This window comes from Mus pahari, chromosome 7 (assembly GCF_900095145.1).
Source record: "Mus pahari chromosome 7, PAHARI_EIJ_v1.1, whole genome shotgun sequence".
NCBI lineage: Eukaryota > Metazoa > Chordata > Mammalia > Rodentia > Muridae > Mus > Mus pahari.
The window spans coordinates 28576630-28594739 of NC_034596.1; the positions used below are offsets into that span (position 1 = coordinate 28576630).

Here is an 18110-nt window from a genome sequence, read left to right on the forward strand (position 1 = left end):
AAAGGTGCGCCCTGGGCCACGGGGATGTCAGAAAAGCTAGCAGAGGTAGCTGTTGACCCGCTCAGCTGCTGAGTGAGTGATATCTTCGATTGTTGTAAAAAGTTCCCGTTACCTCGATCTCAGCAGCAGAACTCATCAGCAGTTCCCCTGTTACCTCGATTTCCCCTCAACAGTTGGTTCAGTGTTATTCTGGGTCTACTGATTTTTGTACGTGAGCAGATTTCCTTTCTGTGCTTCCTGCTGGGATACTCAGTCAGACTTTACCCTCAGCACCCATGTGGCCGGCCCTTTGTGTGTGTGCTCCGTACTGCCCTAACGATCACAGGAGAGTCACAAACAAGGATGTTAATCAGTGTACCGCCTGTCAGGAAATCACCTTGTGACTTTGTTAGTCATTATGTACAATCAATATGACAAGTGCTCTCTCTCTCTCTCTCTCTCTCTTTCTCTCATTATTTTAGTTGGGCTATATCATTAATGAGTTTCATTTTCACACAATACATAATATCACTATATATTTTTATTTTTAAACCTGTGTGTATGCATGTTTTTTTTGTGTGTGTGTAAGTGCACAAGTCATGTGAGTTTCAGTGCAGGTCAGAAGATAACCTTGGGCGCCGGTCCTCAGGTGCCTTTTACTTATTATTTAAGGCAGGGTCTCTTCTTAGTCTGGAACCTTGCCAAGTACACTACATGTGTACCCATTGTCCTTGACTTTTTACATGGTTCTCTGGATAGAACTTGGGGTCTGTATACTTGGTTTACCAATTGACCTGTCTCCCCCAGCTTTGCATATTTTTCATATGGGCTGCATACATATCAGTCTAGAGTTTTATTAGTTGCTTTTGTGTTATTTCTACACAATTGTGTGACAGTCATGAGAGGACAGGTTTATTTTGACTCACAGTCTCAGAGAGTACAGTCCATCACAGCAGGGATCCCCAGATCATGGTGTCAGAAAATTCTGTCCATCATTCTGAAAAGGGCAGAAATCATGGTTTCAGGGGATACAGTCCATTCTGGCTGGGAAGACCTGGCTCACGGGCTCGAAGTGGTTCAGTATGTCACTGGAAGGTGGGCATAACAGCAGGGCTGTATTGTAGAGGTTCCTCATGTCACATGGACTGTGAAACAGCAAAGGCTTTGGGACTAGGGCACATGGACTTGCCTTTTGTAACCTATTTCTTCCAGCCAGACTTTAACCCCCTAAAAGTTCCAGAGCTTCCCAAAATAATGCCACCATCCCAGGAACAAATGTCCAAAATGTAAGTTTTGGGGGTGTTCCAGATGTGGGGGTTAATTCCCAGCCATCCCTCTGGGTAACTCAACAATACTGTCAATTCAAGCTCAGCATAGCCAGCTGTGGCTACCACAAGGCTTGACATGGTTGTCCATTATTTATGGGAAGAACCATTTTCAGGTCAAGATGAATGCACCTCTGTGTTTCCCTCATGGATGCTGTCGGAGATATGAGAGCCCCGGGCCAGAGACACAGGATCTCAGAATAGCACTTGGCATCACATAACATTGTTTGCCCCACCTGTATCCCTTGTGGTGATGCAGGCAGATACAGCTAGTTATGGGAGAGGAACATTGCGCCTTGGGACATCGCTGCTTCCATAGAGAATGGTAGACAGTCTGTTCTTGGCAGAGAAGTGATGCATATCCATCCTTCAGGGTTGCATATTGCGAATGCAACGCAGAGGAATGGCTCAGATCAATGGGAGCCCGAGTCTGGCATCCTTTCAGGAACATGCATCTAGCTAGGCTCGGACTTAGGAGCACTGGCAGCTTCTTCCCACAGCACAGCTAGGACCCATAGCTTTCTCAGACCAGGGACTATTGCTGGGACAGGACCAATCTCTGCCGTCAAAGTGTGGCAAGGTGTCCCTAGAGCCCCACTCTCTGTCCTGAGGCCCAGATACATGGCTGTCACTTTATTCTGGGCTCCCCAGCTGGAAACCAGAGACTTCAGTGCTTCTCCATTGCCTGTGCTCTCTCTACACTTTTCCCTCGGTGCTGGTGTGGTGACACCTCTATTCAGGTTGGTTCTGTCGGTGTTGAACAGACAGCCCTGCGGGTTATGCTTCTCAGCCCTTGTTTTTCATGATGTCATGTATGATCCTTATACCAGACTGTACCCCTCCTTAGCTCATGGCTTATGTTACTTTGGGAAGGAGCTTGGGTTTCACCTCCTGGTGAGCAACACCATGCCTTGTACTACTGATTAGAGCTGATTACTGGATGCCCCATGACAATGAGATGGATAAACAAGCATGTTTGTGGATACGATCGACATTGCCTCCTAAAGTAGCTGGTCTATTGTCAGGATAGAAGATAGATGGGAGGTATGGGGGGGGGGAGGTTAGGCAAGGGCAGAGGTCACTGGAGCTTAGTGATGGCAGGTCAGAGATGCGGTCCATGCAGCTGAGAGGAAGGTGAGGAACTCGTCCATCATCCTAGCTCCATGAGCCTTACAGTCTGGCAGAAAGCAAGACACATTTTCCTCCCACTGAGCTTTCTGATTGGAACCATGTAGAGACAGAGGATGAGCCTTTCTTTAAACAGTCCAGGCCTTGGAAGTTCTCAGCAGGACAGGGGATCCAAAGCAAATATTAGCTACTGGGTTTACACACAGCGGAGATGGGAAGATAACTTGAGAAGGGCCATTCTTCCCAGGCTACAAGGCTGGGTGTGCCCCCTTGTTCCCAGGACAAGGCTCATTGTTCTGGCTGGGGCAGGGTTCTGATGAGGGTCCCTGGGTCATTTCCATCCCCAGGCTTTGTGGGAGCTTCAGCAGCCCTAGGAGTAGTCTCTCAGTTGTTGGGCAGGGTACTGGTTATTCTCAGGCAGAGTCCCCATGTTCCTTCTATAATCTTCTTGGGGATAAACTGGCAGATGGTTGCTTTGTGCACATGGACACAATTTATTTCCCTAGAATTTTGAAAAAGGACACAAAACCTTCGGTTTCCCTGCTGTGTATGACACAGAGTCTTCCCTTGCCATACCCAGGTATCCTGTCTGATGGAGAGGTGCCCCTCTGCGGCTGTGGGGCTTACTCTTGTTTGTTCCACTGTAGAAATCTGGCAACCCTGCCAGGAGACAGAGTCTAGAGAGACCAGGATGTGTGGTGTGTTATCTAACAAGACAGAGGAGCCTGCTGTTAAAGTAGAAGTGTCTTTGGTGAGTTGTATTTGCCAACTTAATGTTTGAAAGACTTGGCTAATGCAGCTGGGGTTACTTAACAATCCATCTTCAAAAAATTTTTCAGCCATAAGGAATGAAGTTCTGTCCTTTGCAGAAAAACGGATGTAACAGGAGTTACTCATATTGAGTGAATGAAGTCAGCCCCAGGAAGACAAATAATGCATGTTTCTCCCATTTGTGGGCCCTGGACTTTATACATATAAAAAATAATGTGTAGAGGTGACATAAAAATAGAAGTAAACTATTTAACATGACGAAAGGGACTACTGTAGCAGGGAGAGGGGAAAGGAGGCTTGTAGTGTTATATATCAGGATTATGTTCAGTGGACACTGTGCACAGAGTTATGAATGCCCTTATGTCACTGTATAATATGCCCTTATGTCACCGTATAATAAGTAGTAAAACAAAGAAACACACTTGTCTCATTAGTCTGCAGTTTTACTTTTGCCTTTAATAAATGGTAAAAATTATATGTATGCCAAATATTATTTTTTAAATACATTTTCTTATGGTTTACCATTAGTTAAGAAAAAAAAAAAACCCACCTTAATTGGATTTATCTGTTTAATGTTTAGGAGTGCCTTAGAGTGCCTGAGAGGCTGTGTTTTGCACAATTCTCCCTTAACTGTTCCCTGAAAGACTTGCTAGGACATGATGGAAGGCTGGGACTCCAGCCTAGCTGGACTCAAGGGTTCCGATAACCTGGAGTTGAGGGTTTAGATGCAAACCCTTGCCTGGGAATAGTTGGCGCTGGACTAATGGCCCTTTGAAAGTGAATGGCTCATAGCTTAAAGTTGTTTTCTAAAGTACTGACAGTGCAATTTTTAAAATGTTGACTGTTAAAAACCACCAAGACCCCAAGCCTAAACCAAGCCGCTCATATAAGCAGGGTTCGATCCACGAGCTCCTTTCATACTCGTGGGGTCCAGATTTTAAAAACTTTGCTGAAAGTTTATTGTTTGTTTCTTTGTTCTAAGAACAAGATCTATTTTATTGTTTGTTTCTTTATTGTATTTACTGTATGAGTACATGTCTGTGTGTGCATACATGCTGCTGTGCAAAAGGGAATGAACTTAGGTTGGCTGGCTTGGCAGCCAACACTTACCAGCCCAGCTTTCTCACTAGCCCAGTTTTGTGACTTGTAAGAAGCTCGTTCCTGAAGTTACATCACGGGACTCTTCTCTTAGAGCCGAGCCGCATGACCTTACCATGTCAACATGCCTGAGCACATCAGCAGGGCTTCAGCTCAGTGCTTGCACACATGGAAGCTCTGTTAAGCTGTGGCGAGTTCGCAAACTTGGGCTTCTCTCTGCTACAGAGCCACAGAACCCCAGCAGTGTCTGTGAAGTCACAGTGGGATCCATCCAGGACCCTGACAGGATTTTTCTTTTTCTTTCCTTCTCTTTTATTATTTGAGATAGGGTTTTGCTACGCAGCCTTAGCTGGTCTGGACCTCACTGTGTAAGTTAAGGTGGCTACCAACTTACAGCTAGCATCCTACCTCTGCCTCCACAGTGCAGGCATTAAATGCATGCACCATTACACTGGGCCTAACATGGCTCTGGTCACAGCTTTTGAGACTGCACCCAGCTTTTCTAAAACTAAGAGTTATAAGGAGTTCATATGGTGCATAGCGAGGAATGCTTCTGGGCCAAGACAGCCAGTGCCAGGCCCTGGAATCAGGAGCTGCGTTTGATTGCTGGATGAAGGAGACCTATGTGTGTTGTGGAGACTAAGAGGAAGGGCCTTGCTGCTTTACCTTCTTAGCAACAGTTGTGGCAGTCATTGAATGGGTTGATTCCACCAGCGATTCTGACTTCATTAGGCCCGAGGGTCCCACCAGTTGTTAGAGGAACACTCTTCACAAGATAGGAAGTACAGTCAGACTAGAGGGTGGAGTTGAAGATGGAGAGACAGATGGTGCAGGAGGTGAGGTAGATGTGAAGTCTAGTTACACCTTCCTGTAGCTGGACATGGGAAGGCCAGGGCATCTGAGATGCCACCCTCAAAGTTCCATGTTGAGCTAATAGGAAAGGATGTCCTTTGGGGTTAAGGGGTGGGGGGTTAGGGGATTGTCAGTCAGAATGCGTCTTACTTAGTTAGGGTTTCCATCGCTGGGAAGAGACCATGACCAAGGCGACTCTTATAAAGGACAACATTTCATTGGGGCTGGCTTACAGGTTCAGAGTTTCAGTCCCTTATCAGCAAGGCAGGAGCATAGCGGCTTCTAGGCAGGCATGCTGCAGGAGGGGCTGCAAGTTCTACAGCTTGTTCCGAAGGCAAACAGAAGACTGACTTCCATGTGGTTAGTAGAAGGGTCTCAAAGCCTACCCCCACAATGACACGCTTCCTCCAACAAGGCCACACCTCCCGATAGTGCCACTCCCTGGGCCAAGCGTATTCAATCCACCACACAGTGTCAAACATTCTTCTCCTTAAACCATTCGAAAGGATTTTGTCCTAAAGACCCTGGTGATGTTAAGTAGAATGTACTCACATGTTCAAGGCAAGCTGGAACTAGGGAATGTGTTCCCATGTTCAAGGTGAGATGCTGAAGAGTAAACAGCTCCTGCCTAGACAGGATGGTCAATAGGACACCTGCTGAGTTCTCTGTCTCCAAGTTCTCTAAGACTCTGGAGATGTGGACGGTATAGGTCACAGCCTCTTCCCTACTTGGGCCCCTGTGCATGGCAGTGTGTGTCTGAAAGAGCTCTTAACATTTGAGTAGAAAATGTCCTTAAGCAAGCTAGGAGAGGATGTTATAAGTCTCAGCAAAATTTATGATGTCAACCCACAGTATTAAAGTAAGGCAGTTCAGCATTCTGGCTGAGGCCACTTAGCCCCCTGCACTTGAAGAGACTGCTGTACTTGTTGTACTTTGCTGGTGGTGCGGGAAGAGAATACTTGTAAACTCTGTGCGCTCTCTGTGCCACGCCCCCACAGATCTTTGAAGATGAATCATTTCAATCAGAAAATGCCCCCAACATCATTATCAAGCACAATTTCCTGACAGCTACAGATTCAAAGATGCCAAGAGAGATGGTCTACAAGATCCAAGTTTGGCTTCTAGAACCCAAGTAAAGATAGAGGGAGAGAACCTGCTCTGCCCACAAAGTTGTCCTCTTACCTGTCTACATGTGAACCCTCTAAACACACACACACACACACACACACACACACACACACACGCAAGCACGCAAGCATGTATGCACACACAGATCCATAGCGGAGAGGTTGTAAATGGCCATGGTCATTAAGCTTAAGCACATCCCTCAGGACAGGTAGGGAGCTGGCAGTAGCAGACTTCCAGGAAACTGCTGGGTAGAACCTGCCGAGTGTGTGCCCACCTTCTCCACCAGCATGCATGCAGTTCAGCGCACACTTTCCCTTGGACTCTTAAATTCTCCTTCTGAACTTGGTATGTTTCCCCAGCACATACCAAGCCCTGCCCTGCCCTGCCCGTCCCATCTCTGCTCAGTTTCCACAAGTGTCATTCCAATGCTGGGCAAACAGTTTGCTAATTGATACCACAGGAATTCCATTTCAGCTGTAGACTTGGGTTCAGTGACTTGTAAAAGGCAATACATTGATCCCCTCTAGCCCCTTTTACTACTAACATCTCAAGCTAATGACCTCCATCCTTAGCAGGGTTCAGCAGTCCCCAGGGATTGAAGAGAGAAAGGGGTGTCCACAGTTCCCTCAGCACACAGCTTTCCATCAGCATCCTTATTTGCTTTCCTTCTTCCAGTATGCAAGCATCCCTCATCCCTATGGCTCCTCCTCTCATCAGCAGTCTGATGACAGTCTTGTTCCCCAGCCTCTGTCTTCTGTGTCCTCTCTGACTCTTACAAGCAATGACCTACTTGCAAGTGTTGCTGTCATCTGCCCGGTGGGCTGTGTATGGGACTATGGTATTCAGTTTCAGTCATACAGAAAATAAGTGTGCTGTGGAAGACTGTGCCAAATGACATCCTAACCGACAGGAAACGAGCTAATTTATGTTTTCATTCCCTTATGGGGAGTGATGCTGTCTTTAACCATCAAAGCACCAGTTTGTAGCTTTATTTTCTTTAACAGGTATTCATTCCTAAGCACAGAAATTCCTTTAGTACAACCAAACATTGCTAAAAAAGAATACAAGGTCGAGTTTTAGGGTGTTTTCAGCTGTCATTCAGTAGCTGTTCAGCATTTCATGATGAGGGACTGGTCTGTCTGGGGCTAGTGAGGGAATACTCAGTCAGGGTCTTGCTAGGAGAAAGGGCTTGCGTCTGTCCTGTAATAATTCTGATTTTCAAAACAAGAACGTATGAAAAATATGTCCCCTACAAAGGAGAGGAGACATTAGCTCCTTTTGATGAGTGGTGTGAGCCTACAATCCTGGAGGAGTGTGTATCAAGTCAACAATGTCTTCAAGTCTAGGGCACACCACACCCATACTCTGTGCCTCAAGAGCAGAAAAACAAGGTCAACCGCCCTTGTGCTCAGCAGCTTTTGACACTGTGATACCAGTGAGTTCAGAAGTTCTCTATGGCATGTAAAGAGACTGAAATTCATCTTAAAAGTCCTGTGAAGTTGACCTTTAAAAAGGCTGTGAAGAGAATGTGGTAATAAAGTCACATCATGTACGCATGCGTCCAGGTCAGCTCCGTGATGCCTTACCTCTGAACTATTTGTAGGCTTACTAATAGAAACAAGTACGAAATACTAAAATACAAATCACAGCCCACAGTGAGGCGCAGGCTTGTATAGTCTTCCTACCTGAAAAGTAGCTATATGTGCGTTGAGGCACTGACAGGGTTAAGTTCTTCATCAGTGAGCAAAGTGATTTTGGTTCTCAGACCAAACAGAAGATACTTATTATTTTAATTTGTTGACCAAATCATTCTTAATATTTAAATTTAAAAATAAATGCAAACATATGGGACTTTTTTAATGGGGAAAAACATTAGAAGTGGTGCTAATGAAGATTACAATAAATGAACTTTATATGCAATCCTTAAATATGACATTTTTGTTTATAGTTAGTTCTGGTTAAGGTACAGATCACTGAGTGGGGTGTGGGTCCTAAGTTATTGCGAAAGGAGATTCGAAGGCAGATTTAAGAGTCTAATGCTCTACCAACTGAGCTAGCCGGGTTGTACCTGAGACAGATTTAAACTTGGATTTCAGACTGTGAAGATGGCTTAGCAAGAAAGTGTACTTGCTGTCCAAGGATGAAGACCCGAGTTCAGATCACTGGCACCTGAGCTGGATGTGGCCATGTATTTTCCTGTAACTCCAGCCTCCACGCGTGTACATACATGTGCGCTGGGATATATGTATGTACTACGAATGTACTTACAGCCCCAGATCCCAAGACAACAACCCCCCCCAAAATCTTTATCTTATAGTTTTATAATAAATTATATTTTTAACATTATATTACATGTATTTATTTTGTATGTGTGCACTTTTACATGTGTTCTTGTATACCATAGTACACTTGTAGAAGCCAGAGGACAACTTGGGGATTGGTTTTCTCCTTCTGTCATGCAATGCTGGGGAATCAACCTTAGGTTGTCAGGTTGGGTCACAAGCTTGGCAGCAAGCACCTTTATACCTTTATACAGTTTTGATATTTAATATAATCATGAACTAGATAGCCTCTTTTCAAGCAGTAGGTTTTGCGATTCTAGGTAGGTTTTGTGTTTCCACCAAGATGTTGGAACAATGAAGAAAATCAGCAAACATTAAAAGCAAGACACATCCTTATGAAACTCTTTGCAGGCATTTTAAATTAAAACACAATTCTCCCTGTGTTCTGATGCTGAGCTGGAGTGGGACATTTTGTATTTCATTTTTGACCCGTATTGAGGTCTCTTTTCACTTAGAGTGTTGTCTCCATTCACAGGTCAGTGATGTCACCTGCGGGAGAAGAGAAAGGATGCTTATATTGGGTGGTTTTGCGTGTCAGTTGACACAAGCTGGAATTATCACAGAGAAGGGAGCCTCCCTTGAGGAAATGCCTCCATGAGATCCAGCTGTAAGGCATTTTCTCAATTAGTGATCAAGGGTGGGAGGGCCCATTGTGGGTGGGGCCATCTCTGGGCTGGTAGTCCTGGGTTCTATAAGAAAGCAAGCTGAGCAAGCCAGGCAGAGCAAGCCAGTAAGTAACATCCCTCCACGGCCTCTGCATCACCTCCTGCCTCCAAGTTCCTGCCCTGTGGGAGTTCCTGTCCTGACTTCCTTTGGTGATGAGCAGCAACATGGAAGTGTAAGCTGAATAAACCCTTTCCTCCCCAACTTGTTTCTTGGTCATGGTGTTTTGTGCAGAAATACAAACCCTGACTAAGACGGTGCCACTGAGAGAGGAGGAGTCAGAAAGGAGCCAGTAGCTAAGTCTTCTAGAACCTTCCCTGTGCTCAGTCCAGTGTGATTCCCACCCATTGCGTTTCTCCTTCTGCTGTGCACAAAATTACAGAATTTGGCAGTTTCTAGTTTCTGAGTTCTTACTTGCCATGAGCTTCCTCTGGCCTGATTCTAATGCTCCCCTCCTCTCCCCCATCCCAGTTTTTATTTCCTTAACCTAATATCCCAATAGAGCCTTGGTTACCATTATAGCCAGATAAGGACTGTGTGGAAAGCCATGATCTTGCCCTAAAAATTACTGTATAGGGAGCCTGTGAGTGCCTGCCTATGCATTCTAGGGCCACCCAAATGCCAAGCCTACTTAGCATACACATTGACACCCGGGTTGTGCCTTCGCTGCAGTCCCTGAGTTCTGTGGGACACACAAGTACAGTCGATACTCAAGATTAGTGTCCGTGGGGCTGGTCACTTGGGTCTGTGCCCTCTGTGACGTGCTCCCTGGTCTCACTTCTATTGGCATTTATGATCTAGTGTCCAGGGTTTAGGAAAAAGCTGATGTCCATCATGAAGAACTTCTGTATGGATGCTTCTGGGGTTTGGGTCCTAGCGGCAACAGAGCACTCCGAGGTACTCTCTCTGAGCTTCACTCTCAAAGATGCTTTTAGGTAATCATTCTGGTTATGGCCTTCCCAGAACTTTCCAGAATCCACCTCCATTCCTGCTTCATGCCAACTTCATGGGGGAAGTTTGAGACATTCATTATTTGCTGGGGAAATGTTTTTTTTCCAAACCATGACGGTGGGCTCCAGATGGTCTGAGCATTAGCAAGTGGGTGGGAATCACTGTCTCTGTGGACAGCAGCTCACTTCCCCCACTCCTGGCTCTCCTCTCCTGCCCTCCCCACTCCTGTCCCTTTCCCCCTCCCCCAACTCCTGGACCAATAGAGAAGAAAACCAGAAAGATACTTTGACTAATCCACTTTCTTTTTTTCTTTCTTCTTTCTTTCCACTTTGTTTAGAGGTTCTGGTGAAACTATTATGATTTTAAAAATAAAGAGTTCCAAGAAAAGAGACTTCCAATGTCATCTGAGTTGTGTTAAATCTATGATGAAAAGGGGAGAGGACCCCACACTCCAGTTCTCTGGTCTGTCTCTTGAGGCATGTGCAGATGTTTCTGTAAAAACAAATGAAGGGTTGATCTATTCACATTTAAACTTCACAGCAGTGATAAGCGGACTAAGGGCTGAAGAAGAAAGAGATGCAGCAGCTGCTGCTTTGGCACACAAGTGATTATACATGTGTGAATGTCATTTCCATATCATGCATGTGCACCCATGTACAAATATATATGTGTGCTGCGACCTTTCTTTTTTTTTTTATTATTTTTTTTATTTTTTATTTTTTTAAAAGATTTATTTATTTATTATATATAAGTACACTGTAACTGTCTTCAGACACTCCAGAAGAGAGCATCAGATCTTGTTAGGGATGGTTGTGAGCCACCATGTGGTTGCTGGGATTTGAACTCCGGACCTTCGGAAGAGCAGTCGGGTGCTCTTACCCACTGAGCCACCTCACCAGCCCAGCTGCGACCTTTCTAGCAGACTGAAGGGCATTGTTTTTTTTGAGCTTCATCTTGCTTTCCCTGGTGAGTCTGCTGAAAGCACACACTTCTGCCCTGCTCCACAGTTCCCACACTGTGCTCTTGGGTGTGACCCAGAATTTGCTTCTGAAAGTCCCCAGATGCTATCTCCACCACCACCTTGCTGCTTACTGGGGACACTGCAGGAACCTTGTAAAAGACAGCCTTCCCTATGGCTCCCTAAATGAACATTCATTCACGTAGGTAGCCCTGCCATGAGGCTGCATGCCCTTGAACTTCACTCACCCTTGAAAGGGTATTTGGTTTCTCTTGCAGTATCCCAAGGCCATAGCATGTAGAATTGGAGCATAGGACCATCTGTCCTTTGTTCTTCCTTTTCCTCCGTAAGATGAAAATGTATGAAGCTGTCCCACTGTCTCCAGGAGGTTTGGACATGTGGACTGGATTGTCAGCCTGCTCCAGTTCCCTGACCATATCCATTTCAGCTCTCTTCCTTTGGTGTGGTCATCAGGGAGAAAAATACCCATGTATATAAGGATAACTATTTGTCCTTCTACTTGGGTATCTTCCAACGTTCAGCCTGGCCTTCAAGGACCAATTTCTGCAATAGTAAGTGTGTTGCAAGGTCTGTGGAGTGAGCTTTTCATCTCAGCTACCCCTTGCCAGGTCTAGAATGCTGCTTTGGTTCATAGAGGTTTCAGTTTGTTGGTTAAGAACCCTGCTTTGTTGCAAAGGGGACCGGACCCTCTGACCTTCTTAGCATCAGGCTGTGATTGGCAGTCTTTGATTGCCTGGGCGCACTTTGTGAAATCACATTCTGAACTTGCACCAGCTTCATCTAGCAGGAATGCGTGGTGACTAAGATGCAGTCACAGAGCAAAACAAAAAACAACTCGGATAGCGTTTGATCCAACTCTGCTTGTCAAAGGTACTTAGATCTCAGTATGTGATCACTGGTGTGAAATTACACCATAACCAACTCAGCCCTGACCAGGGGCCAAGTGCTCAGAGCCAGCCCTCTGTCCCTACAACAGAGGATTGGGGGCCCCAACTCTAGACCAGGGAGGATATCCTTCTTAGCTTTCTCTCTATCCTGCTTAGGCTTCATCTTAACGCACCAATATCTTGGCCCTCCCAGATGCTTTCTAACTTCCAAGAGAGTCATACACATTGTCCTCTGTCTTTTGAAGTGGGATTTGATAGAGAGCTGAGTTGAAGATGGCGTGCGTGTGTCTGATTTCCTAAGTCCAGTGTGTTTTCTTGACTGTAAGTAGTGACATACAGCACAACTTCTGATGGATCGTCTGTCCAACACTTGTGCCAGGTCAGCGCCAGGTCTTCTCCAGTGTTGGAGATCATGCTAAAGCCTGACTGACCAGGTTTCATCTCCTATCAACAGCTGGTCCTTTGGCTTCGTCCTTTCCACAGGCCATTTCCCCGGGTCCCTCCCTTCCCCCTGACTGCTCCACCTCTTCCACTGGACGCACTGTGATGAAGTAAAATCTCACTTGAGTGAAAACATCTGTCAGTACAGAGGAGGGCTGGCCAGGGCGAGAGCAGGGTCCCCAGGACAATCTTAGGAGAAAGTGAAGAAGCAGAGGGCGTGATTTGCAGAGTGTAATGAAGCTGTGGTATTCTGGGAGCAGAAAGGCAAGCAGCTTCGACTGTCCCTTCGCCCGGGGAACGTGTCCATAGCAAGGAAGAAGTGCGGGGAAAGAAACATATCCCTCTGCTGGCTTCTTAGCCAGACAGTTCACTTTAGTGACTCAGACACATTTTCTAAAGCCTCTTTTGGACTTGTAAACGGAACTGGTTCTGTAAGTCACTGGCATCTATTGAATCTGCACGAGGTAACTAGATTCCTTAAGTGACAGTGACCACTTCAGGACTGAGGGTGTTCTAGGAGAAACAAGTTCTCATTGCCTTGGCTTTGTATTGACCCAGGGTTCCTGTTCTATCCCAGGGCTGACAGTAGAGGTCTCCGAATTGGGTGGTTTCATCAGAAGTGCACAGCTCGTGGTGGAGGTTGGACCCCTCTTCAGGGAGCCCTCACACCCCCTCACTTGATCTCCTCTTCCCGCCCAGTAGACTTGTGACCTTCACTAGCTGCCCGCATCCTTACTTATTTGTCTCCCTGTTTCCCTTCTTATGAGGATGTCAGTTGTGTTGGGCTTCGACTCGACTCACCTTTTAATGTGATCTCCTATGGAAAGACCCCATCTTCATATGCAGCCACACCCTGAGACTCTGAGGTTAGGATTTACATACATGAATTCTGGGGAAACACAGTTCAACCCCAATCAAAGTTGGCAGAAGGAATTTTCATTTTCTAAGACAACTTATTAAAGATGCAGGCCTTTTTTATTACTGAATGATTTTCTCGTGTATAAATTTAGGTCTTTTAAAAAGTTATTTAGTGTGTGTGTGTGTGTGTTTGTGTGTATGTATGTACACAACTTTCTGTGTGCCACTCTACCTGTGGAAGTTAGAGGAGAACTTCTCTCCCTCTATCATGTGGGTCCCTGTTGTCAGGATGGTGGCACATGCCTTACCCCTGAGCCATCTCACCAACCAGCCTACAAATGGACTTTTCAGTTCAAGCCAGAGATGAGCTTCCTGTGAGGAGTGAGGTAGATGTCTGCTCATTTTCACGGCCTAGCTACCCAGAGCCCTCTGACCCGACTCTGCCCTGTCTGTGGGTTTATCATACTCTGTGGGGGGCATCAGACTCTCCCATGCTTGCTCTGAGCTCAGCTCCATTGGACTCAGAGCTGCCTTCTGCTTGACCATCTCAAAGTCAGTTATTTTTCCTCTCTGGTCCCTGTGTGTAGCCTACATATGCGCTCCTCCCTAGGGAAAATAAGAACCAGTTTTAATAATTTAATATAAGCAGAACTCTGCTTGTCTACTTGTTTGGAAACACCTGTCTGTAGCCCATACACAGGATGGCTTTCTTTCACAGTTCTCCTGCTGAGATGACTCTGTGCTTTGGGACAAACAGTAAGTTCATGGAGCTAACACCGTGGGCCCGCAGCTGTGTTTCAGCCCATGTTCTTGCTGGTGAACACTGATGTGTTTCTGTGTTCACAGCCCGTGTGACACCTTAAATCTATACAGATCTACCTGTGTGTGTTTACCTGAGATGTTTTTAAAGACGTTTGTTCGGTGGACTTGGCCAAGACTGGACTGTGCAGGCAGGGCATTCATTCCTGGCATTTTTTTTATGTTTATGATTTTTTTTTTGTGTGTGTGGTTTTTTTGAGACAGGGTTTCTCTGTATAGCCATGGCTGTGCTGGAACTCACTTTGTAGACCAGGCTGGCCTCGAACTCAGAAATCCGCCTGCCTCTGCCTCCCGAGTGCTGGGATTAAAGGCGTGCGCCACCACGCCTGGCCGTTTATGATATTTTTTAATCTCCTCACACTTACCTGTTAGGCAGATTAAGTGTAATGTTGTTCCTTCACTCAGAGGAACATTCCTATAATGAGAGAGTTTACCTGGAATGGTGGCCTGCGTGGTATAATTTTTAAAATGTCTTTTTCATCTTGAAGTCATTTGTTTAAGGAGAAGAGCTGTGCATTTTCTGTCATTAAAATACATGTCCTATCTCTTCCCAGAGATCTTCGGTTCAACAGAATCAGAGAGATCCAGCCCGGGGCATTCAGGAGGCTGAGGAACTTGAACACACTGTAAGTTAGAGTGCGTGTGAGTCGCTAGTGAGAGAGCAAAGAGCGGCGGTTGCCCTGTGTACCTGTAGGTAGATGGCAAGCGCTGTGACCATCCCCGAGTGCCACAGTTGCTGGGTACTTTCTGCTGCTTTGTTGGGTTCTTTTGCCTGCCACCCTTAGCCCTGCCAACTCAACACTAAGTAGGGAGAGAAAGAAGGTTAAAGGGGGGAGGGGGCATGATCTCCATCTTCCTAGGCCACTTCTGGCTGACGAAAGGCATCCAATTCCTTGGGACAGGGTTGATTTTACCTTTAGGGTGTCCAGTATCGTCTTCCTGTCTCTTTGATCAGAAGAACCACTTGGCAAACTGCAATGGCAGGGGGAACGGCAGCTGCGCCTCTTGGGGCTCTGGCATTTTTTTTAATACCCTTTTAAGAGCTTCCAGAATTCCAAACCATCTTCAGCTGGCAGAATCTCGCCCCTGCCCAAGCAAGAGACAAATGACAGTCTGCTGCTGTGGACCATCTACAGCAGCCCCATACCCACACCTGGGACCAAAACAAAAACATATTCACATAACATAACCGGGCTTTTTTTTTTTTTTTTTAAGGAAACCGGTATTCCCACTACAAGTGGGCATGGTGAGGGAAGCCAGGATGGTAGAGACCTGCCTGCCCTTTGTGTGGAGACCAGCACGTATAACACTGTGGGTCCCCAGCTGTGCTTTAGCCCATGGTCTTCCGGGTGAATGCTGGAGGGTCTCTGTGTTCACAGCAGTGTTCTGTGTTCTCTGGGCTTCCTGTCGGACTCACCCTCCCTTCACACCTCCCTTCGCTGGCCTTCACCTCTTTCCTCGGAGGCTGAGGAGGGTTGTCATCTCCCGAGCTCAGGCTGGCTTAGAGCCACCGAATCGTGCCACAGAGATTTGATCTCCTAGGGCAACAAGGAGCCACAGCAGACTCCAGGCTCTTTGACGTACATTGGGCACAGCTAGAAGCTTCTCCCAGGGAAAAGGAGATAAAGGATCACTTAAGTCCCGCAGGATAGAGTGGGAGGTGGCTTTGCTCAGCTCGGCCCCTCGCCCTGTGGAAGAATGGCAAACCCCAGAGGCTGACAGCCATCCCGTATATGCACGATTTAAGTTAGACTGGCCCCTGGGTCCTGCCAGATCAGAGACTCTAAGATGCGCGCTTCTGTGTCAAGGAAAGAGGACTGACTTCTCTAGTGTATATCGTAGTGGAAGAGAGCGAGCTAGTAACTAACCATAGTCACTCAGGCTGGTCCTGGAGCTGGGGTTTAATCACTACTGGCAGGAAAGTCTGTAACTTCATTAGTTTCGGACCCTTCAGAGGCTGCAGAAGTAGTTGCCCTTAGTATAGTTTGGACGTGTTTCTGTTTGCTTCACGTCTGTTGGCGTTTTCTCTCACAGGCTTCTCAACAACAATCAGATCAAGAGGATTCCCAGTGGTGCGTTTGAGGACCTGGAGAACCTAAAATACCTGTAAGTGAAGGGGCAGCTCTCCACCCGGCAGCACTGCTATCTGTCCGTAGAGTATGTAGATGTAAAAGCCAAGATCCGCTCTGCTTGTGAGTTACTAGAAAACCATCCCAAATGGTTTCATTTTTAGAAGGTGAGTGAAATTCTAAAACACGCCACCGGCATAAAGTGATGGGGTGAGGTGGGCAGAGTGACAGATACACGTGGACTAACCTTTGCTGGCTTGGGCTGGCCTGTATAACTTCCCAGGTTGGAGGGGCAGTGCGCACAGCTCGCCAGGGGGCTACGCAGCCTCCTGTGGTCTAGCCACAGAGAAATGCATTTTGTAGTTATGAGGCCTCCGATGCTTTTCCAGCCTAAGTTGGTTGTGACTGGAAGTGACTAATTTCTTTGGAGTGTCACTAATTCCTGTTAATGTTTTCACCTTCCTGACTTTGCTTCCTCTTAGTTGTATCTTGTGAAATAGTCTTTATTTTTGAATATTCACCTTTATCATTTAAATCATCTCTTGCTTGTTGAAGTCAGCTCTAAAGTTTAGAAAGTCATAACTCTTTTTAAAAATGTTAGGAAGCCAGGAGTGATGTTTGGGATTCTAGTTGAGGCAGGAGAACCACCTTGAGTTTAAGGACAGCATGGGGGTCACCTAGGGATATCCTGTCTTGTACTTCTTTAGTAACCTGCCTGGGTTACTAAAGGAAGGACTTGGGAAACATGGTGTTCCTAAGGGTTGTGCCCAGTGTCATTCAGGTCAGAAGTACCTGTCACCTGCATTTACTGAATTTGATGATTTCCCTAAGTAAGCCATTTTTTTAGTTTTTTTATTCTTATTTTTATTTTTTTAGAAACCCAAACCATATTGCTTATAAACACCTGTAACTCGAGCTGATTTTAAAAACCAAATCTTTCTTTCTTTCTTTCTTTCTTTCTTTCTTTCTTTCTTTCTTTCTTTCTTTCTTTCTTTCTTTTTTTTTCAGTGTGAATGTGTACTGGAAGTCTGTTTTGCCTTTAGATGTCAGTGGCCCTCCCTGCCGCTCTGTTTATTGATATATTTTCCTCAGTGATGCTGTTGCGTGCAAACCCTTTCCCTGGCTTCTTTGGCATAGAATGCTGACTTTCCACCCTAGTGCTCGAAGCCAGGATGGCAGGCTTCTGTTCTCCGGCTTTCTTGTTAACCTTCTTGCCGTTGCTGCCCAAGTTCCACCGCGGAGCTTTGATTTCCTGGGAAGTGGATGGTGTCTGCGGATGGCAGCGGTGGGGCTGTGTGTGCATCTGCGGCTTTAACTGTTTTGTGTTTCATTTCATGTTTTCTTCTGAGAGTACGCTCAGTATCAGGAGGAAGTCTGGGCTTCTGCCTTCCACGGTGTCTTTGAAACCATACCCTCTGGCCTTCTCTGTGACTGCTTTCCTTCCCAGCAGCCATGCCCTGGCTTCTCCTCTCCTGTCCATGGAGTCAGCTTACCGTGGGATCGGGACGGTTGGTCTCGGTAGAGATGGGTCGGTCACACTAGGGGACAGGCTGCTAGGACTGGAGCCTAGGGTCTCCTGCAGCTCTTTGCGGGTCCTGACTAGCTTCATCTCTCAGTTCCCTGGGATTTCATCAAGAGAGTACTTTTATAATCACTGTGATAATGGATTTTATTTAGAATTATTTGTAATATGTCTAAAATGGATTGATGTATTTGAACCTTACATATTATTAGTCAAAACATGTTTTTGGACTCTGAACAGTCCTTATTTCCTGGGTCTCTGTTGTTTCTAGAGAGACATTTGCCACCTCCTTCATTCA

General features: G+C 46.1%; 1 protein-coding gene across 2 annotated transcripts in view; it reads left to right on the top strand.

The window, feature by feature from the left end:
* Pxdn (peroxidasin) overlaps positions 1 to 18110 on the top strand; it is a 78396-nt gene that overhangs the window by 18530 nt on the left and 41756 nt on the right. For both annotated transcript variants that reach the window (XM_021201599.1, XM_029540780.1), the window contains exons 2-3: positions 14776 to 14847; positions 16256 to 16327. In XM_021201599.1, coding sequence (XP_021057258.1) covers positions 14776 to 14847; positions 16256 to 16327 — 144 coding nt within the window. The remainder of the gene's footprint in view (positions 1 to 14775; positions 14848 to 16255; positions 16328 to 18110) is intronic.